This window comes from Papio anubis, chromosome 7, assembly GCF_008728515.1.
Source record: "Papio anubis isolate 15944 chromosome 7, Panubis1.0, whole genome shotgun sequence".
Taxonomy (NCBI): domain Eukaryota; kingdom Metazoa; phylum Chordata; class Mammalia; order Primates; family Cercopithecidae; genus Papio; species Papio anubis.
In genome coordinates, this window is record NC_044982.1 from 75,911,441 (window position 1) to 75,938,026 (window position 26,586).

General features: G+C 35.7%; 2 protein-coding genes across 11 annotated transcripts in view; both read right to left on the reverse strand.

Moving 5' to 3' along the window:
* Positions 1-4,459, reverse strand: part of SCFD1 (sec1 family domain containing 1) — a 104,622-nt gene extending 100,163 nt beyond the window's left edge. The window contains exon 1 of one of the 6 annotated variants that reach the window (XR_002523287.2): positions 3,144-4,459. Coding sequence is in view for 2 of the 6 variants with exons in the window: in XM_003901676.5 (XP_003901725.2) it covers positions 3,144-3,201 (58 nt within the window). In the remaining 4 variants the exon portion in view is untranslated. The remainder of the gene's footprint in view (positions 1-3,143) is intronic. The other 5 variants (XM_003901676.5, XM_003901677.5, XM_021941098.2 and 2 more) reach the window with 5 other exon arrangements.
* A 1,591-nt stretch (positions 4,460-6,050) lies between these two features.
* G2E3 (G2/M-phase specific E3 ubiquitin protein ligase) overlaps positions 6,051-26,586 on the reverse strand; it is a 53,726-nt gene continuing 33,190 nt past the window's right edge. For all 5 annotated transcript variants that reach the window (XM_031668213.1, XM_031668216.1, XM_031668214.1 and 2 more), the window contains 7 exons: positions 23,984-24,108; positions 23,748-23,880; positions 19,846-20,153; positions 17,565-17,746; positions 13,223-13,395; positions 10,081-10,271; positions 6,051-9,308 (listed from right to left, as the gene is read on the reverse strand). In XM_031668213.1, the coding sequence (XP_031524073.1) occupies positions 9,052-9,308; positions 10,081-10,271; positions 13,223-13,395; positions 17,565-17,746; positions 19,846-20,153; positions 23,748-23,880; positions 23,984-24,108 (1,369 nt within the window). In that variant the 3' untranslated portion in view covers positions 6,051-9,051. The remainder of the gene's footprint in view (positions 9,309-10,080; positions 10,272-13,222; positions 13,396-17,564; positions 17,747-19,845; positions 20,154-23,747; positions 23,881-23,983; positions 24,109-26,586) is intronic.

Sequence of the window (26,586 nt, forward strand, 5' to 3'; positions counted from 1 at the left end):
TTCCTTACTGGCTCTAAACATACTACATGTTGAGCATCCCAACTCTTAATATCTGAAACCTGAAATGCTCCAAAATCAAAATGTTTTAAGCCGGTGCTCAGATTTTCAAATTTGGGATGCTCAACCAGTAATAATGCAAATATTCCAAAATCCAAAACACTCCTGGTCCCGAGCATTTTGGATAAGGGATGCTCAACTTGTATCCATATTCCTAGACTTGGTTAATGTCATTTCACAATTACCTGGAATGTTTTCTTCACACATGCACTGAACAAATGCTGTCAACTATACTTACTATTCATTCATTCAACATGTTTAATGAGTGCTCACCACAGGCACTGTAGTCATTGGGGACCTAGCAACTGAAGAAAACAGTGAATAAAATCGCCTGTCCTCAAGTAGCTTTCATTCTAATTGGGGGAGAGGGAAAATAAAAAAAAATAATAATAAGTAAAACACATGGAATGTAGATCATGGTAAGTGCTATGAAGAAAGGTAAGATTGGGAAAGGGGAAGATGGAGTTGGGGTGTAATTTTAAACAGAGTAATTGGGGAAGGCCTCCTGAGAAGGTAACATCTGAGTAAAGACCTAAAGGAAGTGAGGGAGTGAGCCATGGAGATTCTCTCTGAAACAGTATTCCACAAAGAAGAAACAAATACAAAGGCTCGAAGGTGGGAGCATTCCTGGTGGGTTCAAGGAGAGGGAAGAGAAATAGGGAATGAGGTCCAAAAGCTACATGGGAACCAGATCGTATAAGTAAGGCCTTGTAGAACACTGTAAGATCACTTTGGCTTTTATCATGGTTGAAATGGGAAGAAGCTGGAAGATTTTGAGCAAACATATGGCATGATCAGTTTGGGTACTGTGTGAAAAATAACGAAGGAGAACAGGACTGTAAAAGCAAGGAGACCAAATAGGTTATTGCAGAAATTCATGGTGGATAGGATCTGGAAATAGCAATGACAACAGTCAGATCCTGGATGTATTTTCAGGGTAGAACTGACAAGATTTACTGAAAAGATCTTACATGAGACATGAAAGAGAGAAGTCAAGAAAACTTCAAGGTTTTTGACCTGCAACTAAAAGGATGGAACTGCCATTAACTGATATGGAGCAGACTGAGTTCAGATGGGAGGGCCAGACTAGGGATATAAACCTGGGAATCATCAACATAGAGACAATACTGAAAGCTAAGTTGCTAGATGCTAACACTAATGGGACCCAGCAACATTGAGAAGCAGGGAAGATGTGCAAGAACTTGTAACGAAGACGCATTCAATGAAGAACAACAGTAACACAAAGCAGGAGGCAACTGATTCTACCTGTTGAACTGAAGGTATGGATAGAGAGGACAGTAAACCTGGAAGAAAGGAGATAGCTTGTGAGCTTGTGGGATGACATTCAAAAGACCAATAAAGATTTTTCAGGCAGGCAAAGCAAGAAACAGGCATGTTAGTTTACCTCTATCTTACTTTCCTCACCTGTAAAATGGAGATAATAATACATAATCACCTAAAGCAATGCCTAACCATAGTAAATGCTCAATAAATGCTAACAATTATCTCATCCACCCAAATATTCTAGTATCGAGAATATTTAAGGATTGCGAGTTATTTCCCAAAACATTCTCAATAGGCATGAGGGAAATAGCTAATTCTGTATTACAATATATACACAAGGATTTACCTTCCTCTGAAAATGAGGCAGAATTCAATGACAGTAAAAATTTGATAAAGAATAGATCTAGCACAATCTATCTAGTAATTCTGTAAAATCTCAACTATGTTTATTTCTGCAGAAATACAAACGATTAGATTTTAATGATCTACAAAGTTTCTGCATACAAATTTACTGCCATGCAAATTTATTTTTCAAAAAGTTCTCTTGTATTGGTACAGTTTCACTGACACGTTATTTTAATATGTAGTATAGTCATCAGAAACACAGCATTAAAACAAATGGAGCTTCTATTTGCTTAAACAGATACAATGAATGGCAGGTATGCCCCAAATCTTATTTGAACTTCCCTATATTTGATTATGCCTGACTTCACCTGATAGGTTACACTAAATTATTTACTGGGAAAAGCAGAACGCAACTCAGTATCTCTTGTGTGTCATTACTAGATTGAAGTCTAACATTTTTCTTTAATTTCTTTAAATGCCAAAGAAAGGAATCAAGTACAGCCCAAATTCCTTCTGTAGGTCATATGAATTATAAATTCATTTTTCTATTCATATTTATATCCAACAGGGCATAATTTCAGCAAACAGAATTCCAAGTATGCACATGCTTGATGCCTTATTTCTATTAGCTCCTCAGAATAAATGGCTTGAAAACTTTTAAGACAACTAGTTCAACCTTTAGTTTGTAGCTCACAGGTATAAACCAAGTTGTCGTAAGTTTTCAAATAAGGCAAAACTAATTTCTAAGAGGGAAAAAACCCCAAAACTCAAGAATATGTAGCTTCTTACATTTCTCTGCATAAATATAAGCTATATAAACATGCTCTATTGAAGATAAAATATTATTTTAAAACAATAATCTGTCAAACAATTAAAATGAGAAAGCTATTAATTCAATTCTTCAATGCCTTCCAGCAAGGTGAAGGAGAAAATCTTTTATCACCAGGCATTTTTCTGCAGGTACCCCCAAAAGGCTGGTCCGAAGTAGAGAAGTGGCGCAAAGCAGGCCGCTGTGAAAATACCTAAATTCTGTAATTGTGGTGGAAGTGCCAGAAAATGGGAGTTCTCTCAAAAATCAAAACCAGGACTGAACCACGCACAGAAACAAACTCGGAGACCTCATAGGTGGCAACATAGATAAGAAGCTATCTGCTGCTAGAATCTTGTTGTGATGGCCTTCTGATGCCCACTAGGAAGGAGACAAGAGCAAGGCCGTAGCAATCCGCCCACCGCTAAAGCTCCTTCTCCTGCACCACAGGAGGAATCGAGTCAAGCTAATGGCATCTTCTCCCCCAAAAACTCAAAGGGGAGGGGCTCTTGATGTTCTAGGGACTGGATTAAACTCCCGGAGATCGCTCTCTGAGCTGCACGCACCACGACCGAGTGAGGGCGACAAGCACAGGAGAATAATGTCGTCGGGGCAGTCACGAAGCTTCAAGAAGAGAGTAAGTCAGTACCTGTCTGCCTTTCCCGAATACTGGCTGCTGCTGCTGTCGCTGCCGCCGCCGACGCCATCTTGGCTCCCGCGAGCCACTGCCCGGCTGGCGAGCGGAGCCGGGGGATGACGTGGCTGCCCTTACCGCCCCGGAAGCAAAGCCCGGAAGGGCGGGGCCAAAGGGCGTGCCTGAGGGCCGGACTCCACCTCCTCGAGGAAGACCTCCACTCTCGATAGAACTGGGAGAGCCGGTGCAGGTTAACTCAGTGGCCCGTAATGTTAGCCGAATACTACGAGTTTTTATCCTGTCTTATCAAGCCACACTCTCTCAAATGGTAGCAACATTAAATTGAACTCTTAGGGTAGGAGCGTGTAGTGCTAAGAACCTAATTACTGAACTGTTGGCTTGGTGGCTTACAGAGCACTGACGGGGTGATAATACTCTAGGAGTATAAGGACCACAGGACTGAAGTAAATGAAGCTCCTGAAACACAGGCAACATTTTAACGTTAGCTCTGGTTTCTCAGTGCAGCAGGAGTCTTCCCTTTGCTCCTTTTTCCAGAGAAACAGAAAGCATTGGAGCTTTAATCTGGCATATTTCTCAGTCGCATCTCTTAAACAAAAAAAAAGGGTCTAGCTTTATGGTGGCGTTCTGCCGGCATGGACACGGGATCCAGGGAAGTACAAAATGAGAAATTAGCATCTCTCCTCTTTCCTTGTAGTAATTGCAAAATCACATTGCCGTGGGAAGGAAGTTGCCCAGGCTCAAGTGCGCAATCAGGGCTCACTGCAGCCTCAAATTCCGACTGTCAGACGATCCTCCTGCTTCAGCCTCCCAAGTAGCAAGGGACTACAGCGGCACACCATCAGCACAGGCTGATGTGCTAGTTTTTTGTTGTTGTTGTTTTTGAGATAGTATCTCACTCTGTCGCTCAGGCTGGAGTGCAGTGGCAGAGTCTCAGCTCACTGTAGCCTCGACCTCCTGGACTCAAGCAATCCTCCCAAACTATCCTTCCACCTCAGCCAACCCAGTAGTTGGGACTACAGACAGGGGCCACCACGCCCAGCTAATTTTTTTTTTTTTTTTTTGTAGAGACGGGGATTCAGCATGTTGGCCAGGCTGGTCTTGTGCTGGCTGTTTAATGTACACTTGAAGCCACGTGACCACAAAATTTACGGGATTTCTAACTTAATCCATGGATTTTACTGTATGACAAAAATGGATACACAATGACAGTTCATTTCCCGAGTTCATTGATGACACTTCATTATGAAGCTGCACCAAATTCTGAAATGAAATCAGACTCTGCCTCAAAAACTTGACTTTCAAAATTATATAAATGAAGTTAGCCTAACGATTATGTAAGACTGTTTTATAGTGTGAAACAATGGCTTTTTTCATTAATAAAAACTTTATTTTTGTGACATTTAAAATAGGTTATCTTATTTTTAATGCTATTAGGAAACATCCTAGCATTCAATTCTACCTTTTAAGAATTACATAATCTCTGCTGGGTGCGGTGGCTCACGCCTGTAATCCCAGCACTTTGGGAGGTGGAGGTCGGAAGATCACCTGAGGTCAGGAGTCCGAAACCAGCTTGGTCAACATGGTGAAACCCGGTCTCTACTAAAAATACAAAATTAGTCGGGCGTGGTGGTGGGCACCTTTAATCTCTGCTACTGGGGAGGCTGAGGCAGGGAGAACTGCTTGAACCTGGGAGGCGGAGGATGCAGTGAGCCGAGATGGTGCCCCTGCACTCCAGCCTGGGTGAGTGAGATTGTCTCAAAAAAAAAAAAAAAAAAAAAAAAAAATTATGTAATCTTTTTTATAGCTAATTGGCATATTCATTAAGAAATTAACTGGAATACGTGTGTTTCTTCAGTACTATTACTAATATTTTGAAGGAATCTTTAATGATCTAGGTGTGTTCCAACTAAACAGAAACTATTTCTGCCCTATGGGAAAGTTCTACTGCATTCTTCCGTCTCTATGAAATATAAAATATCTGAGAGCCCAATTTTGCTCATTTGGGTCCTTCCACTTTCAAATGCAAATCCATCATCGAGCCACTTCAGTTCCATCACAGATTCCCTCCCAAGACTATGAGTGGTGTTAAAATCACTAAGACAAATTTAAAATTGATGTACACTGCATACATAGGAAATGATAAAAACTCCTGACCGAGTGCAGAGAGTGTGGGCAATAGATTTATAGAAAAATACACCCCACAGAAGAACAGCAACCGTAGACAAATAGCCCTTGTAAGGCTGAGACTGAATAAGGTATTTGTTTTATTAGAATCAGAAAGACTGAAAATAATCTATGGCTACAGATTGTTCATTAACCTAATTTACTATAGCCATTTATCTGAGTCCAGATTTTTGGCTTAAATAATTTATTCTGGTTAGCTATTTTACGTTAGAGGATACATAGTTTTAACACAGATTCCCTCATTTCTATAGGTTCCTGGGTGTCAGACAGTAACTGCTTGCTTATAGGATCTCTCAAATGTGGAGAGTAAAGGAATCTTGTATCTTTCAGTTTTGTCAGAATCTTAATCTTGTTAAATCCCAATAAATTACTTAGTTTATATAGGCAGTTTATCTTTAATGGCATAAACACATTTATTTATTTATAAAACTTTGTTATAAATGTCATGCTTTTTGGTTAATCTGGCAGTCTTTAAAAAGGGTATAAATAGGCTGACATATAAACTATCACCTAGCATAATACCTGGCATAGTGTAGGTACTGGGATATGTTTAGGAATTAGAAAAGATAATGGTCAAAATCAGAACTTGAAAACTGAGTCTCTTCAAGATAATCCAAATTTCCCTAAACCACAGATAATATACAATGAAGTAATTCATCATTAAATGTGTTGTTTTGTATTGCATTACTTGAAGCATGAAACTTTGTATTGCATTACTTGAACCATAAAAACTAGTTTAATAGCTTATTTTAAAAGTAACAATGCAGTACATGATAATCACCATATAAAAGAATTACATGTTTATAATGTAATGATTTTGTTCTGATCATTTTCTTATAATGACTGAATGCTAAAGGCACAGTCACTGAAAAAACTTACCTAATATACTCCCCTTGACTTAGTATTTAGTACTGAATACAGAAGTTCCAATAGCTTCCATATAATTAGGGGAAAAATTTACAAATGCATAAAATAGAAACCGAGGTGAATTCTCATGCTGGGTAATCAAATAAAGGCTTTTTACTTAACCCAAACAAAAAAAATCACTTCCTCAAATTATAGAAACTAAATATTACAAAGTATAAAAGTATAAGTTTCTGGTGAGATATTTTAAAGAATATCTTGAATAGTAGAGAACTGTATAAAAGGTATTAAAATAAAGTTTCCATATTGGAAATTGTTTAAAAACAATGAATATCAAACTAACCAAAACCATTAACAGTAGATGCATTATATATCAATTTATAGTTTTCCTCAACATTGACAGCAAGAGAAAACAACCTTAAAATATACAATGTTTAGGCAATTTCAATATTTAAGAAATATATACACACATTTATAAAGATTTATAGCATAATTCTTTTTTAAAATCTAAAATAAGAATTATGCACTGGTTATAAAATGAGTAAGAAAAGAACAATTATAATACCAACCATTTGACAAAATGACACTGCAGAAAATAAATAACCTACAGGTTTCTCTGATATTCCTTGACCATACAGATTAATCTAAAAATCCTAATAATGGAACATCCTTCAAACCAGAAAACATTTCGCAAAATAAATATTTATGCTTCACTTGAAAACATGAATATCCTAAATTATTTACACCATCTTATCACTAAGGCCCTGTCTATATATAAAGTAAGTCAAATGAAGAATTGAAATACTGTTTTTAATTGTAGCTAACCCAAGTACACTGCCTCTCCACTTGCCACCCCCACCCTAACAAAGTATTTGTGTGTGAATTACCAGCTTTAATTTCTACCCTAGGGGAAATTAATTAAAAGTACAAACCAGAAAATAGCTTTAACTAGGTTTTTTTGGTTTGTATTGGTTTTTAACTGTTATAAAAACAAGGTGGATAAAGAAACAAAGTATCTTTTTATCAACATATTTGGAATAAAAATTGTATGGCGAGTTTGGGGTTTATATTAGCTATTCAAACTCTTTGATAATTGATCTTTCAGTTACTATTGATAAGGCAAAAGAATTCAACCAAAGACAAAGAAATGCCTTATTTAATGTTATTAAATATTTCAAGTTAAAGTAAAACAATTTGCTAGGTATGTTAGTGTATAGATTGAAAAAGACATGAGGGAACAAAGAAAAGTACACTAGAATTATGTTTTAGTTGTCCTTTGGTATTAAGAGATACATTATCTCTTTCAAATCTATTCTGTTACTTTTCTTAAAAAATATCAATAATTTAATGATATTTCTTAAGAAGGGTGAGAATATGACAACAGCTGACACCTGCTTTGTGTATTAAGAAAAATATGGTTAAAACATTTTACTTCCCATAGTGATTTACCTATCATAATGATTTACTTTCATGGAAAACTCAACCATTACATCATTTAAATTTGATAATAGATTAAGGACATCAGACTTTGTTTTCCAATTTTTTCTTTTGTGGGAGTATAAATATGGGGACATGACTCTGGGACTATATATTTTCACATTGTTAGCACATTGTTAGTACAGTTACTTTTAGGTATTGTCTTTTAGTAGCATTATTAAAGTTAAAAAATAAAGGAAAAGAAGGAAAGCGTTTATAGAAGGATACACAGAAACACAGTACTTATCTCTGAGCGGTGACATTAGAATGGGTTTTTCATTCTATCCTTTTTACTTTATTTATACATTGCTTATATAACAGATATCATTCAGGAGCAATGAAGATAACTGTATAATGCTATGGTGCCAACTTACCTTAGCATACAACCATCTTGATAATAAATAACAGTCAAATGGTCAAACCTACCAATTCACAGAGATCATTTAAATACCTAAAATGATTATGGATCAGATATACAGAATACCAAACACAGGATACAGAAAACAACAACAACAACAACAACAATAATTTCCCATGATTAAAGCCAAGGCTTTAAAGAAGACACACTTTCTTAGGTATTTTCAACAAAATGTTATCCACCTCAAAAGTGTTTAAGCTCGTGGAATGTCAAAATTTGTGCAATTCTGCCTTTTTTTTTTTGTGAGATGGAGTCTTGCTATATTGCCCAGGCTGACTGAGCATCTCGATTCTGCCACCTCAGCCTCCCTTATAACTGGGATTACAGGCACATGTGCCCAGCTTAATTCTGCTTTTTATATAATACTTCCAACTAGGCATAATCTAACTGCAGTGTGAGTCATCTTAATATAAATCAGTAATCTAAAAACATTTTAAACAACTAATTCGGTGACATCCTAGAAAAGCATGCATAGTAACACAAATCCCAGAATATAAGCCTCTGATTTATATAACAAAATTTAACCAATTAGCTTTTCTATTTAATGCTTTAAAATAAAATGAGGAATAATTTGAAAATTGAATAAATCTAGAAAAATTGTGGCATTCTATATGTAATCCTAATTTACAAAAAATGTAGAACAGTTTTTACTTTTATATACCATGCTACCATACCTAAATAAAATCCTTACAACCATTTTAAGAGTATTTATATTGAGGTTTATAAAGTATGTATATCAAGAAAATGAGAAACTATCACCTATCTTGACTAGTATGCTTTAACAAAAAAAATTTTTTTTAGCCTAAGTGGCCATAATATTCCTTTATATTAATATCATAAATTTTATTAGGCCAAGAAACTAACTAGTTAGTTCAAAGTGATGATGAAAAGGTTAGTGAAACAAAAGAGAGTAATCAATAGCAGCTTTTAAAGAAGCTTCTCTTCGTTCAAGGAAACATTTTAATGTCCAATGTAATGAGAACTTTCTTCCTTTTCTAGTTTTAGAGTGTTTCTTATGGTGAAGTCCATATTTTCTTGAAACTCTTTATATGTATTGGTGATTGGAATTGCTAAACAGTTATTACACTTGTTTCCAACAGGAAAATCCACATGCAGACACTCAATTGAAGGAGTGGGTTTAAATCCAGCTGGAGGAATGGAACTGCAACCAGTTGCAAAAATAAGAATGTCTTCCATTGTTGTTGTAGATTTACCATCTGAAAAAATTTACCAATAAAAGAGAAAAAGAAACAAAAGTAAATCCATGTTATATATTGCTATCATCATAGATTCTTCTCCAAATAGACTTGGAATACTGAAAGGCATAGACTCCCACATTTGTTTTGGGCAAACTAAATCACAAAGTCAGGTATAGTAACAGGCAAACAGTACATAAATGAATCTCAAAGTAGAAGGACTAATACAATCATTTAGTACAACTACTTATTGCATATTTGACCACTTCTAGGTCATCACTATTTGATACAATAGTTCAACAAATACAGACAGAAAAACTAAATGGTAAAAACCCAAAAATCTAGCTAAACAAAGTTTCAACTGTAAGTTAAATTCTTCTCCACTCTATTAGGCAGAATGATTTTACACTGCTAATGCTCAATGATAAATATCATTGTTACAGCCCTAACCAGTGGAAGAAGAATAATTCAGTTTAACTTCAAGTTGAAAATGATGAAATAGATTATTAGGATTAAGACTGTTCTATGCTGTGACAATAATATTTTCTAGAAAGAATGCCTTTCACCTCAACTTATCCAGAGAAAAAAATTACAAAATATAAATTTCCTCTGTCTCATCGTTTTTAACTTGGTCATATAAACTTGCTTTGAAATAACTTTCTTTTGTAAATACGGAGTTAGCATCTTAATATTAATACCAAAAGGCAAAACATACACACATAAAACCCCCAAAACAAATATGCTGAAACAAATATTCTGAGATCGTTAAAAGTAAAATAAAATATCCACATACCTTCAACAGCCTGTAAGTAACTGTTCCAAAACCCCAAAGCTTTTACATCAGGTAATGTGTGTACTGTAAAAAGATCACTAAGGATTTTTGCAGAAAGACTCTCAGGTTTATAACACAGGATGCTACAAAATGCTTCTGGATAAGCCTGAATTTTCTCCAAAACACCAAGGGTTTTCAGACCCTGTTTAAAACTTAACAGAAGAAAAATAATGAGCCAACATTCATACATGTGTGTTTGGTATTATATTAGGGAATATACATTTCCAGCTAATTTATCTGGCATTTTTTCAAAACAGCTAATGATTTTTAAAAAACAACCAAAAAAACCCTACAAGAGACAATCATATTTTCAGATGTGAGGGAAAAGAGAAGATATGGATATGCTATACTTGATACTTTCAAATCCATAAGCAAATACATTAATATAAAATGACTACTTTACATACCTACATTATTTGGCTATTTATAGTTTCAAAACTAACAAGTTTTTATTAGAAAGATGTCAAAATCTGAAGTGTTTTATACTTCAAAGCTAATTATTATAAAAATAAAGTTTCCCAGATATTACCAAGAGTGACAAATCCTCATTACATAAAAATGTAAAACCTATGTATTGTTAAAAAGAAATTAAGATAAAGCAAATGACAGATATTTAATATATATGACAGAAAATTAATTTTATGCAAGGAATACAAATTCTTCTGAAAGATCAATGATAGGGAAAATGAACAAAAAATATCTGATTAACAAAAGAAATGCAAGTTAACAACTGAATATTTTAAAATGCACATTTTCATTAATAAGCAAAGAACAGACATATTTTTGCCTTTCTAAATTTCCTATTCACCTCCTCAGATACTCTTGTATGTGAGTGGGATTTTGTATATGAGTGGGACATGAGTTTTAGAGTACCAGGAGGAGAATGTTATGGTTTCAATGTCTCATTTGAAACTCATGTTGAAATTTAATGGCCAGTATAACAGTATTGGGAGATAGGGTCCTTAAGAGGTGATTAGGTCACAAGGGCTCTGCCCTCATGAATGGATTAATATCATTATTGTGGGAGGGGGCTCCTGACAAAAAGGGTGAGTTCATCCTGATTTCCAGGGCACATCTCTGTCTTGAGTGCTCACTTGCTCTTCCACAATGCTATGATACAGCAAGACAGCTCTCACCAGATGTTGAGCAGATACTGGCACTATGCCTTTGAACTTCCTAGCCTCCAGAACTGTGAGAAATAAATTCCTTTTCTTTATAAATTACCAAGTCTCAGGTATTGTTATAGCAGCATAAAATGAGCTAAAAACACACATATGTTTATCTGTTATCAATAAAAAGAAAAACAAATAAAAGAATAAACCACAAAAAAATTGCCAAAATGGTTACTTCATAAAAGGTTGAATGGTAGATGGACATAGTATGGATGAAACCTATACTTCTTTGAATATACTTTCAGTATATTCTTATTATAATTTGACTTTGGAACTATACAAAACATTTTATATAATTTTAAAATAAAGTGAAATTTTAATAAAAATTAATCACTAAAAATAAAAAATGAAAATGCAATTTATGCCCAATTTTCAGCCACACAGAAAATATTCCAATGACTTATAAGCACAACAATTTGATAATGTTAGTACTGTTATTCTGAGACTATTGGTTATAAAATGTGGAATAAATCGCATGAATAGTTACTTCATACTCAAATTCCCCAGTGTCGTTAAGAACTGGAATTCTCAACACAAGACAAAGAAAATGTTAAGTAAAAACCATGCAATAGGGAATCTGAATTAGAAGTATCAGGACACACTCATAATGGATCTTTAAAAAAAGTTTGATTTAAAAAAATAGATAAAAATAGATTTAAAAACCCTTGACTTTTCTAATTTGGGTTCACTGAAAAGTCCTAGACACCATGACCAACCCAGCAAAACGAAGACTCTAATATCCAGACTGTGGTTGTGAATTACCCATTTCCCATTAAAAATAACAAAGGTTCCTTAGGCTAAAATGTGCAAAATAAGTCTGAAACACCTTCTGATACCATATAGCAAAAAAGTTTACAAAGACCATTAAGGCTCACATCAAAAGAATTAAAAACAACAACATAAAGAGACTTATACTGATCCAAGACATATAAACTTCAGTAATGATATTAACTATGAAGATTTTAAACACATCAAATATATTTAAATCTATGGATTAATGATACTACATTTTTTTAAATGAATTGATCAGGTTTGAGATGATATCTGGTATCGGCTTTAAAATAATACTGGAGTCAATAACAAGGGTAGGATATAGATGAACAAGACAGGCACAGGTTAGTAAGTGTTAGATCTGGATGGTGATTACAGACTACTTTCATATGTGTATTTCCATTATTTAAAAAAATTGTAAGAGTGTAAGGAGATACATAAGTTGTCTTAGACCAGTGTTCTAAACTAAAAGACAGCAAGAATCATACATACTTTGTTAATCAAAGAATGGTCAATATATATACTACCCAGCAGATAAAAGGTACTCAATAAATAGTTATTAAATGAATGCACAGAGATTAGTTGGCTCATGTAGTAAGAGTTTTAAAAAGAGTATTTTTTAGAAAAAAATTTATAATCTGAAATAGTGATTATTTCTATGAAAGCATCATACATTTACACAATTCTTTATTTTTTTTGAGAGGGGGTCTTGCTCTGTCACCCAGGCTGGAGTGCAGTGGCATGATCTTGGCTCACTTGGGTTCAAGCAATTCTCTAGCCTCAGCCTCCCAAGTAGCTGAGATGACAGGCACCCAACACCATGCCCGGCGAATTTTTGTATTTTAGTAGAGACAGGGTTTCACCATGTTGGTCGGGCTGGTCTCAAACTCCTGACCTCAAATGATCCACCTGCCCCAGCCTCCCAAAGTGCTGGGATTACAGTCGTGAGTGAGCCACCGCACCTGACCTACACAATGCTTATTAAATGATCAGAACAGTAATCATCCCAAAAAGGCTTAAGTTATTATTTTAAAATAGCATTTAAATTTTTTTCTGAGAAAAACATCTCACTTATTACCAAATATATCTCACATTACAAGATAATTAACCACTTTAAACATGTAATTTGAGAGAGCCATATATTAATAGAAACAACTTACCTTTCAAAGGGTGCTTGGACTCTCTGAATTACATGGTATACAAGTATGTCTTTTACTAACATATATTTATCACTTAATGTCGTTATAAGTCTGAGACATCCAATTAACTCAAGGTAGTTATAGCATTCATTTATTACTGACTTTAAGTCAGCTACAGTTGTTGCAGTATTTATCTGTAACGAAGGAGAAAATACAGCCACTTTACCCATTTACTTTTGAGTGACATGTACATTTCAAATGATATTAATTTATACTCAAATTTCTGAGTACATATGGGTGCAGTGAAAGTAAACCAAGAAGTATTTTTCTAGAATAAATGTCTGATGATCCAGTTCAACAAATTTGTCTATTTCTGCCTTCAAGAAATCCAGAGTATAATGAAACTATTTGTAAAGAAGGAAATAACTGACACTGAAAAATTACATAGCACTAGGTAAGACTAGCAACTAGGGAGGCTGAGGTGGGAGGCTTGCCTGAGGCCAGAAGTTCAAGAACAGCCTGGGCAACACAGCTAGTCCCCTTCTCTAAAGGAAAAAAAAAAAAAAAAAGGCCTGTTGTGGGTGGTATACACCTGTAGTCCTAGCTACTCGGGAAGCTGAGGTAGAAGGATTTTGAGCCCAGGAGTTGGAGGTTCAGTGAGCTATGATCGTACCAATGTACTCTAGCCTGGGTGACAGACTGAGACCTTATCTCTTAAAAAGAAAAGAAAAAAAAAAAGAGAAAAGTTACCTAGCACTAGATAGGCAAGAAAGATGACCTGGGAATTCATGAAAAAGAATATCAGCTGAGAATTAAAAGATGGACAGAATTTTACCAAGAGCATTTTAGTGAACAGCGTAAACAAAGAAATACTCGGCCATTTATGTGGAAGTGAAAGTGAAAGACAAGTGAAAGTGCAAGACACTTTCATACAGGTAAGCTCTTAAAGGTACAGATGAAAAATGTTAAAAATAGGAAACAATCCATTAACAGAAAATTTACTTACAATTTCCTTTTCCTAAAACATTCTTAGAGATTTACGTGACTTCTTCTCATTCATTCAAAATCTCTGCTGAAATCTCTGAAGTTTTTCATGACTATTATGCTCAAAACACTATCTTTACACCCTGTCAGAGTAATAATTGGGTGTATGTTGCCTCATCCCTGCAAACCCTCAACCCTGCTGGGCACATAGCCAAACTTTTGCTGCAGCTAGGTGGGGCTACATGACTGTTCAATGGGATGTAAGTAAAAACAATGTCTCAAATTTCCCTGCTCTCAACTTCCACTTTTCTCCTTTAAGAGCAAGCTTCAACCATGTGGATGAAGACAATAATGTTAAGTGTTACACGATAATGAGAGGGAGGAACTCAAGTCCTTAGATGGTTTTGTAAATCACGATGTATCTCGAAAACAGAGGGCCATCTGTATAAAGGGCCAGATAGCATTTTATGCTTTTCAAACTATATGATATCTGTTGCAGCTACTCAACTCTGTAGTGTGAAAGCAGTCAGATCAGTAGCAAATGGGCATGGTTGCCCAATATAACTATTTACCAAACAGGCAACAGGCCAGAACTTGACCTACAGGCCATTTTTTGTGCCAACTCTTACCCTAAAATCTAGACAATGGATTTTACGGAGCAGTAAACATCTGCCTTCTTTGAGCCACTGTCTGTCTGTGTCTACGTGATACAGAAGTTTAGCCTAAAACCTAACTTATATATACTCCAACCTTTATCTATCTCCTTTCTTTAATTCTGTTGTATGTATGTATGTATGTATATATTTATGTACATATTTTATTTATTTGGGATGGAGTCTCACTTTGTTGCCCGTGCTGGAGTGCAATGGTGTGATCCTGGCTCACTGCAACCTCCGCCTCCCAGGCTCAAATGAGCCTTTCAAGTAGCTGGGACTATAGGCGCACGCCACCACACCCGGCTAATTTTTTTGCATTTTTAGTAAAGATGGGGTTTCACCATGTTGGCCAGCCTGGTCTCGAAATCCTGACCCCTGGTGATATGCCCGCCTCGGCATCCCAAAGTGTTGGGATTACAGGCATGAGCCACTGCACCTGGCCATATTCTGTTTTATTTAGCATTATCATACATTTTACTACATGATAGTATATTATATTTGTTGTTTATCTTCTGTGTTCTCTCTTAATGTAAACTCCAAGAAGGTAGTGACTTTGCCTCACTACTCTATCTTTAGTAACAAAACAGTAGAGAGTACATAGTATTTCTTGAATGAACAAACACTGGATAAAAAGTACAGAAACTGGAGTAGATAAAGCCATGAAGAGAGGTGAAGGTCTTAAATGCCCTAATGAAGAGCTTAAACTTTGTTCAACAGGCAATGAGAAGCCATTGGGGGATTCCTGAGGAAGAAAGCAATATGGTCAAAACTGTACTTTTGGAAGAATCATCCCAAATAAGAATATTAGAACAACATTCTAATTGTCTGAGCCGAGGGAAAATTTGAGTTTGGTAAAAAAGGCACACTAGAAATAGGAAGTAAAGGTTGATGATAAGTCAGTCTTAGAGATAGGTGACTTGACATACAACTGGAAAATGGAGGAGTATGAAAATGACTCTCCAGGACAGCTTGGAAATAAGAAATCTCTTGGAAAGAAAAGGCAAACAGGTAAAAACAAAACAAAAAAGCCCCCCAAAAAACAATCAAACAAAAAATTCTGGGAAAAATACTATTTTCATCTTAAACATGTTGGACTCAATGTGCTACAAGACCCAGGTCTTATCTGTATATAAGAGTCCAGAGGCTCAAAAATACAGGTCTGTGAATCATTCAGAAAGATTACAGGAGAGAAGAAGCTCTCCAAATAATAAAGAATGAGGACTGTTAAGACAACACTGAAAAATGCTGTTTCAGGGGTAAGAAGAAAAAGAAGTAAGAAGTATTAAAGAGAGAATCATCAGAAGTAGGAGGAAGTACAATATTAAATAAAATATTGCAGAGAAATTCTAAGTGGTAATTGCAGAAGTCACAGCAGATGAAAAATTAGAAAAGGACTTTGGACATGGATATTTAGAGCCTCGGATATAAACTATGAACTAGCTAACTTGAGACTTGTGGTAGGGACAGAAGCCTGATTACAAGAAATAAAGAGGAAATAGGAAATAGAGACAATGAAGCTTAAATACACTTTTTTTTTTTTTTAGTAAAGAGGACACAAAAGGAAAAACAAAGAATTAAAGGGGTCAATTTAAAACACAGTGTTAGGATAAGCAGTCTTAGGGCAAATGAAGGAATTGTTATAATACACTACAGCAACTCACACTTCAGCAGTGCTCACTCTGTGACTTAGAAACTGAGGTTGAGTAAGATTAACATGCCCAAAGTGACACAGCATATAGTAGTTATAAGAGCTGGCATTCAAAGTAAAATCTGACTTCTGAGCCTATGCTTTATTTTATTTTACTTTATTTTATTTTTTGAGACGGTGTCTCCCTCTGTTGCCCAGGCTGGAGTGCAGTGGTGTGAGCTTGGCTCACTGCAACCTCAATCCGCTGGGTTCAAGTTATTCTTGTGCCTCAACCTCCAGAGTAGCTGGGAATATAGGCACACGCCACCATGCCCGGCTAAGGCCTATGCTTTTAATCATTAAACAACATTGTCTGTTAATTGAGACAATGGATAGAGTATGCTTAAGTAGGAGGGAGGTTAAGGAAGAAAAGTTAAATGGCTTACATTGTCTCAGTTTCTAAAGCAGTAACATGTTGGCAATGACACTTATATGGCATTATGATAAATGAGTGTTTGTACATGTGACATGTTTAGTACAGGACCCATTATAAGTGCTGAATAAATTGTAACTATTTTTAGGAGGATGCATTAAGTCCTCCCTGATCCCTACCACCTGTTCTCCTTTGGAAGAAATTCAGCCTGGTCTTTCTCTCCATCTATCATTCATACCTCCCTATAGAAGGAAGGAAAAGTATTCTAACTGGTAAGCCAAATCCTTCCTCTCTTCAGATCCACCGGCCTTGCATCAAAGTGCACTTTCATCTGCTTTCTAGCATGCAATAGGGAATCTGCCTCAAGTTGTCTCTAGCAAGGCAGGCAAATCCATGTATTTCTGAGGAGAATTCACAAGCCATGTTGAACACAGACCAAAATCACATCATCCAATTGGTTTTACTAACATTAAACCTGCACTTTAATCTCCAGCCATCTGACTTCTAAAACTATCTTTTAACTGGTTCAGAACTCCACTGGTAAACAGAAATATATGTTTACAATCCCTAACTCCTTCATAGATATTATTTTATTGCAGATCATTTACATTAAAAGATACCTAGAATGTAGTGTGCTTTTTAATAAACAGATCCATTGCTTACCCTGATTATAATCTGTGCCACATCAAAGTCTGAAACATCATCTAAAATTGGCTGGGTATTTTCTGGTCCATAAACAAGGCAGTTAAACAAGGTTTTAGAAAAGAAACCAGGTGAAGGACCACCGTGAACTAAAGAAATGGCAAGCATTTTGCCAGCTTCATAGTAAAGATTCTCTTTCAGAGCTGTAAATACAGATGAAAATATATCAAATACACTTCTATTATTGTAAGATAACCATCATTTTAAATATATATTAAAAATTAGTCCAAAAATCTAAGCATTAGATAAATATAATGCTTAGAAGCTACCATTATGTAGAAAATATAGATCTCACCTAAAATATAAAAAAAGACACATTTTTCTGAATATAAAGTAAAAATCTATTATAGAAAACATAAAACACAATAAACATATCACCATAATAACCACTGTAAACACTTTGGTGTATAGTCATGCACGATATTAGGATGTTGTGGTCAAGAATGGATGAAATACATTAAAGGTGGTCCCTAAGATTATAATGAAGCTGAAAAACTCCTATGATCTAGTGATGTTATACTGTCATAGCACAATGCATTACCTTTTGTATATTTAGATATACATATACTTACCATCGTGTTACAATTGTCTACAGTATTCAGTACAGTAACATGTTATACAGGTTTGCAGTCTAGAACCAATAGGCTTTACCATATAGCCTCGGTGTGTAGTAGGCTACATCAACCAGGTTTCCGTTAAGTACACTTTACGATCTTTGCACAATCATGAAATTGCCTACTGACACATTTCTCAGAACATACCCCTGTTACTAAGTGACAAATGACTGTATTTGTACCTCTTTGTGTATATAAATATAAAAACAATTTGACTTATGTTTTATCCACTTATTATATTGTAAACTTTTTATCATACTGCTCAAAATTACTCAAATCTATAGTTAATAAATGTATTTAGACTAACTTAGAGATGTACTATAATGCAAACCATCCCCCTATTACTGGCTATCCTGGCTAAGTGACATTTCCAACTATATGAGACATAATGTTATAGTCAACATCTACTCACATATTCTTGTTTATATTTATTTGATTAGGATTCCTACATATGGTATTAATAGGTCAAAGGATAGGAACATTTTTAAGGTTCTCGATCTATATCACTAAATAATCTTTCCCAAAGGCACAAATTTACTCTCAACAGTACATGCTGTCTTACCTTACTGTCAGAGCTTTGATTAAAATTGTCATTTCAAATGTATTAGCAACTCTGATGTGTCAAAACAATCAAGTAAATTTTTCCTTAATTTTTAAATTGTTGAAAGCAACTTATTAATAAGGGACATTAACAATACCTGCGCAATAATCTTGTAAGTTACATATTCATAATCACATTTTACAGATGAAGAAACTGAGATCCAGAGAGAGTAACTAAGGATGTAAAGAACTAGATGTGTACAAACTTGAATTCAGATTCTGTGATTTAAATTCACGTACTCTCCACCATACCAAAGCTGCCTTGAGTTAACATTACTATTTGGAAAGCTTTTTATTTATTTTTATGTTTTATTTTAAAGGGAGTTTATAATTAAACTGTGTGAACTATACAGAGTAAAAATGATGCTTTAGGCAATGGTGAGGATGTTTACAAAAAATATAGCAGGAAATTCAAATGAAATGAAACGAAATGCCTTCTCATTCTTTCGAATTTCCTATTGCAGCAAAAGTAGTAAAAAAGCCCCTAAAAGAGAATGCTAGAATTACCCACTGCTTTGAGATGCCTGTTATAATTACCTTAAGTTCTCACCAATAGTAAAGACAGAAAACTATCATATACATAATTGTGCAAAAAAAAAAAAAAAATATTGCAAACAAAAGTATACTGAAAAATTGGTTACATGTGGACTAGGAAACTATGTTATAAAAACTCTATGTTAACCGCAAATTCCAAATATACAAACAAGAGGAATTCAAATAATCATCCCCATTTGGCCACTCTATTAAAATGAGATTAAAGATAAAGTTACACTTAATTATGGATTAATTTTTAGAAGAATATTGCTATAAAGAATGTATATTCTTAAATAAAAAATGTTTCACCACAAAATTTACTTTTTCAACTGTCACTCCCCCTTCCCACTTTCCTGTGATTCTGTCAGTAGTTTATTAACAAAGTGAACTGTATATTTAGAGCACAGGTATTAAATATCAATTCTAACCAGCTACCTATCTCTTTTTCTATACATGTGATATTTGGTATATACAACAATAAATAAAATAATTACCTTGAGAATTTAGAGACAAGTTCTTTGACAAGGACCCTTCAAACAATGATGAGTTCTCAAGATGTTGCATTAAGAGACTCAGAAATTCTTGCTTTGATCCAGGATGCTCACTTCCAAAATTATCATTTTCAATAACATATGCTACTTCAATTGCATATGAAGGATTAAAGTTTCGATTTCTGAATGCATCTAAGGCACTAGTCCAGATATTGGCTTTGTTGATATATAATCTTTTAGTTTTTTTTTTAATTTGGAATCCTAACTCTATTAATAGTGTTGATACATTTCTTCTAAATTTGCTGCCTTGCCTATAAAACATGAATTTAAACATAGAGATAAGTACTTTAAAGTACTTTATGTGAAACAGCAATTATATAGCCAATAAAACATGACGAGGGAAAAAAAAAGATTAATAGGATATTCTTCCCCAACTTCCATCCAAAATCGTACCAATGGCTGCTACTAGAACCAAAAACAGTTATTTGATAATCTTAGTTTTAAATTCTTGATTCTTCATCCCAATCTTTTACCAAATTAGAATCATTTACAAGAAAGTTGATAGATAATTATCTCAAATTTAACCAACCAGTGAATTCCGGTTTACTAATCAGAATCTCAGGCCGGGCGCGGTGGCTCACACCTATAATCCCAGCACTTTGGGAGGCAGAGGAGGGCGGATCACCTGTGGTCAGGAGTTCGAGACCAGCGTTGACCCACAGGGAGAAACCCTGTCTCTCTATTAAAAATACAAAATAAGGCCAGGCGCAGTGGCTCAAGCCTGTAATCCCAGCACTTTGGGAGGCCGAGACGGGCGGATCACGAGGTCAGGAGATCGAGATCATCCTGGCTAACACGGTGAAACCCTGTCTCTACTAAAACAATACAAAAAACTAGCCGGGCGAGGTGGCAGGTGCCTGTAGTCCCAGCTACTTGGGAGGCTGAGGCAGGAGAATGGCGTAAACCTGGGAGGCGGAGCTTGCAGTGAGCTGAGATCCGGCCACTGCACTCCAGCCTGGGCAACAGAGCGAGACTCCATCTCAAGCAAGCAAGCAAACAAACAAACAAACAAAATAAGCCGGGTGTGGTGGCGCATGCCTGTAATCCCAGCTACTCGGGTGGCTGAGGCAGGAGAATCACTTGAACCAGGGAAACGGAGGTTGCGGTGAGCCGAGATCGCGCCATTGCACTCCAGCCTGGGCAACGAGAGCGAAACTCCGTCTCAAAAATAAATAAATAAATAAATAAATAAATGAATAAATAAATAAATAAAGCCCAAACTCTCACCTTCCTGGCTAATGGCTATAATTAAGTTTCTTAATTGTAGTTTACTTCACGTTTACTATATCCTTTTTTAAAAAAAGCAAATGTAATCTCTGCTTACTATGTAAGAAAATGTCTTTGAGAGATTACACAATATATTTTAAATCATAAAGTCATAATTAACAGTAGAGCTAATATTATAAACAGAATTCACAATTCCTAAAATAGTACCTTTTAGTCTAGACCAGTAAGTCACGAAGTGTGGTCCCAGACCAGCAGCAGCATTGCCCCAGAACTTGTTAGAAATGCAAATTATTGAGCCCTACAGCACATCTATAGAATCAGAACCTGTCAGCATGAAGTCCAGCAATCTGTTTTAACAATCCAAGTGACTATAGAAACCAGCTCAATCACTCCTTCCCTCAGTTTCTCCATCTGTAACTGGAATTAATGTTCTCAAAAATAAATTTGTTTTGGGCAATGCCCATGGATCATTTTCTATACCAAGTATGAATTTGTCCCACCCCAAGACATTACAGTGCCCTAGTGTGGGCCAGGTTTTGCTTTTTCTTTTTTTATATCATCCTCTCTTCATTAACTTATGTTGAATAAAAGCCAAAGTCCTTTGGAAGTAAGACAATTCTTCAGAAACATACCTTTTTTATAGCAGGTTGATTCCTTGCTCCTGCCTGATCAGGGGAATGTTGATGCTATTCTTCTAAACATGACTACATGTTAAAGCAGGAGCAAGGAGTCAAGCTTCCCTGGTGTAACATCTTTGGAAATCTAAATATTAAAATTATTTTAAAATAATGTGAACATCTATTTTGATACTAAAAGTATAACAATATTTGTAACAGATTTTTCCGTAGAGTTAACACAAGTGGCATAGTAAAACAGATATTCTTCAAATTTTGAAGAGTACTTAATATTCTACCTGTCTACAAATTCAGTTATCAAATGTCTTCACAAAAATTATCTTTACTATCTTCTAAGGTTTTAAACTTGAAACTTTTTTTTTAGAGACAAGGTCTTGCTGTGCCACTCAGGAGAGAGTATAGTGGCATGATCATAGCTCACTGCAGCTTGACCTCCTGGGCTCAAATGATCTTCCCACCTCAGCCTCTTGCCCAGCTAGGACTACAGGTGCACACCACCATATCTGGTTATTTTCTTAAAATATTTTTGTTGAGACGAAGTCTCCTAACATTGCCCAGGCTGGTTTCAAACTCCAGGGTTCAAATGATCCTCCCACTTTAGCCTCCCAAACTGTTGGGATTACAGGTATGAGCCACCATACCCAAACTGAAATTATTTTTAACAAGAAAGTATTTCATCATGCTTAGCGACTAATTTTCTACTTCTTCCCTATTGGATAAAGCAAGGCTCTAAAAACTCTTTTGCAAATCTATATAAACATAAAAATCTTAACTACAGCTGAACAAATACCCAACATTATAAAGATGTAATTCCAATCTTATTTAATTAAAATTTTGAAAGTAACTTATTATTTTGCTATCTTTTTTTTTTTTGAGTCTCGGTTCTGTCACCAGGCTGGAGTACAGTGGCACAATCTTGGCTCACTGCAACCTCTGCCTCCTGGGTTCAAGCGATTCTCCTGCCTCAGCCTCCCAAGTAGCTGGGACTACAGATGCCCAGCTAAATTTTGTATTTTTAATAGACATAGGGTTTCACCATGTTGGCCAGGATGTTCTCGATCTCTCGACCTCTAGGTCTCCCAAAGTGCTGGGATTACAGGCATGAGCCACGACACCCAGCCTATTTTGCTATCTTATGGGAACAGAAATTAATGTGATAATAGTATGTACGCCTTAAACTTTCTAAAGGGAAGAGCTGACATTTAGACTCTTGACATTGACAGTAAACAAGCAAACAATGATTATAACATCAAAGCTCACACCTGCAATCCCAACATTTTGGGAGGCGAAGGTGGGAAGACTACTTGAGACCAGGAGTTCAAGACCAGCCTAGGCAACATAGCAAGATGTCCATCTCTACAAAAATTTAAAAATTAGCTAAGCATGGTGGCATGCATCTGTAGTTCCAGAGACTTGGTAGGTTCAGGTGGGAGGATCACTTGCACCCAGGAGATTGGGGCTGCAGTGAGCCATGATCATGCCACTGTACTCCAGCCTGGTAACAGAGCGAGACTTTATTTCTAAAAAAAGACAAAAGAAAAAAATTTCTATTTTAAATAGGATTCTTTCCTTTTAATAAGGTGACATGGTATGCTTGATATTTTAATTTCCTGTCTTACTCTATAATCAAATAACATTTTAAGCACATTTTCCAGATCAGTGTTTTTCAAACTATCTTGAAAGTGATCTATAATAAAAAATATATTTTACATCATTACTCCATACACAAAAAAATTAATTAGGATAGATACACTTTTCCCAAGTATGATGCATTTTGGTATTTTGTATTCTATTCAATCCCATTTCATTTTCTTTAAAATGCTGCTTGCATTGATTTCATGATCACACGCTGGGTCCTGAAGGTTGAAAAACACTCTTCTAGACTACTGTATGATCACCTAATATTCTAAATGTGTATGGCATTTCCTATCATAATTTTCTCCAAATAGATTTTTATGTATTTCTCCAATTCAAAATACATACCTCAGTAGATCTTTACTCTGGGATCCAGGTGACTGCCTGGGTAATTTAGGTGATGACTCTTCCAACAAACAATCTGTAATCCCCACATTATTAGAGTTGGGTAATACATGTTTTTTGGCTTTTTGGAACTCTCCTACAGATTTAAATTTCCATGTTAGCATAACAGAGATATAGGTAAAAACTTTTAAATAATACACATTTGAATAAAAACTTTATTCAAAATTACAAAAAATTACCTGAATTGTAGATAATACCCCTACATTCCAAACACTCCCAATTTTGCTCCCATGACCGTAGTGAGGAGCAGGCTAAATGTGTGCCACTGGAACCACAACACTGACAGCGCTTTATTTCCCATTTGCTGAGGACATAAAGAAAAGCAGATACTTACATTTCGTTTATTCTAGTTTCAACCACTAGCAATGTCCACAGGGCCTCCCTTCTTACACACACACACACACACATACACCCACCCAATCGATTTTCTAAAGGAGGAAAAAGATTATCTGCTTCTCTAAATATCTCTAATATAAAAACCAAAACTAACTTATCACACTCATATGCACATACACAAAGAATATAAACATCAGACAAAATATGATTAAGAGGGAGAAAATAAATTTTCCTTTCTATTTTGAGATGACTATGCTTACAGGGAGATTGCTGTGTCAGTATGTCTGATATGGAAGAAACATTCAGTAAATTTCAAGGTGAGGAATATTTCCTAAAATAAGCTTGCTCAAACACCTCAGGTATTGCGCAGTTCAACAGAATCCAGACCTCCTACCTGGCTCATATTTATATTCTCTGTCATCTGTTCCCAGCTCCATGTTTCCCCACTGTGTTATGTGATGTATGCCATCACATATTCATATTCATATTTTCTCCATGACTATGTGTGTGGGCTATAGTGTGGGGCTCCAGCCTTTTTGTTGGGTATGACTACACCTTCTCTGTTTAGAAACAGATTTAGCTCCCTGCGTGTGTGAAAGTGTGAGTGGCAAGAGAGGTAACTAGACATCATCCCTACCCCAGAGGTGGGGGCATATCATCCCTCTGTGTGGGTGTGCATATGTTAGCGTGTGTCCTCTATATGTGAGAGTCTCTGCCCAGTGACAACAATAAGGAGGAAGAAACAGCTAACCTAAGTGCTTATTATGCTGCAAGTCCAGTTCTCGCTGTGTTCATATGAAAAGTTTAATCCTCACAATTGTAGAAGGTAGATAGAACCACTGTTACTTCCATTTTAAAGAGGAAATCAAGGCACAGAGGGGTCAATAACTTGTCCACTCAAGTCCACATTAGCCAAGTCTCAGACTGAGGTTTCCACTTCAGTTTATCTAGCTTCAGACATGCTCTTAAGCACTAACCATGCTGCCTTTCACTAAAACTGCCTTCCTCTCACTAGGATGAGAGGGTATGAGATTACAAAGCAGTCATTCAGATAGACAATATCTTTGTCCTAGAAAGAAAAGTTGTAACTACTGATTGAGAGACCAATGGTATACAAGAAATACATATAGGCAAAGAACAGCCTAAAATAAATTTGAAAAATATCAATATTATGAATGTATTGCTTCTTAAAATCCTATATACATTATGTCATCTATGCCTCAGCAAAACTCTTGAGGGAGGTATTATTGGTGTTAATGAATGAATAATCAGGGTCACTAGATAAGTAACACAGGCAAGAATACAGTTACTTGACACCTTCAATGAGATCTCTGCCTTCTAAGAATTTTTGGTTTAATAGCATTAAATTTAACGCCAACTATACTGTAACAAGCACAATGAAGGGAACCCCTAGCCCAGAGTAGGGAATCAGGAATGAGGACAGCTGCTTACGGGAAACTTTCCAGAGCAGGCTAGACCTTAGCTGAATCTTCACAATTATGTAGTAGCTGACTCAACTTTGTTTCATGAAACAAGGCTCCCAATATTCTGCTCTATACACTGAGCTTACTATGTTAAGTAAGATTACATAACAGTGATAACAATTTATTGAAATTTCCTATATAAATTTTGTAAACTGGATTTGTTACTTCTTATCCTACATCTTAAAAAATGAAGGTATTCTTGGTTCCTACTATGCAACACAGTACATTGTACCTAAAATGCACAAAATTACTGTTAAATAAAAGAGCCACTGACATTATGAAAGAGTAATCAATAAATTTCAAATGCCAAACACTTTTTATAGTGGTCCAAAAGAAACAGTGCTAGATAAATCTAGTTAAATTACCCTCTAGAACAGTGCTGTCCAATAGAAATACAACGTAAACCATATATGTAATTTAAAATTTTCCAGTAGCCACATTAAAAAATATAAAAAAGTTAAATAATATATTTTTATTTCCAAAATATTATCGTTTTGTTCAATATGTAATCTACATAAAAATTATTAACAACAAATTTTAAGTTATTTGGTCACATAAGTTCTTTAAGTCATAATAAAATGACTATGGGCTGAAATGTGTCTCCCTGCACTTCATATGTTGAAGTAAATCTTAAGTCCTAGTACCTCAGAAGGTGACTATACATGGAGATAAGGCCTTTTAAGAGGTAATTATGGCCGGGTGTGGTGGCTCATGCCTGTTATCCCAGCACTTTGGGAGGCTGAGGCGGGCAGATCATGAGGTCAGGCGTTTGAGACCAGGCTGACCAACATGGTGAAACCCCATCTCTACTAAAAAAAATACAAAAATTAGCCAGGCAAGGTGGCATGCACCTGTAATCCCAACTACTCGGGAGGCTGAGGTAGGAAAACCGCTTGAACCCGGGAGGCAGAGGTTGCAGTAAGCCAAGATCGTGCCACTGTGCTCCAGTCTGGGCAACAGGG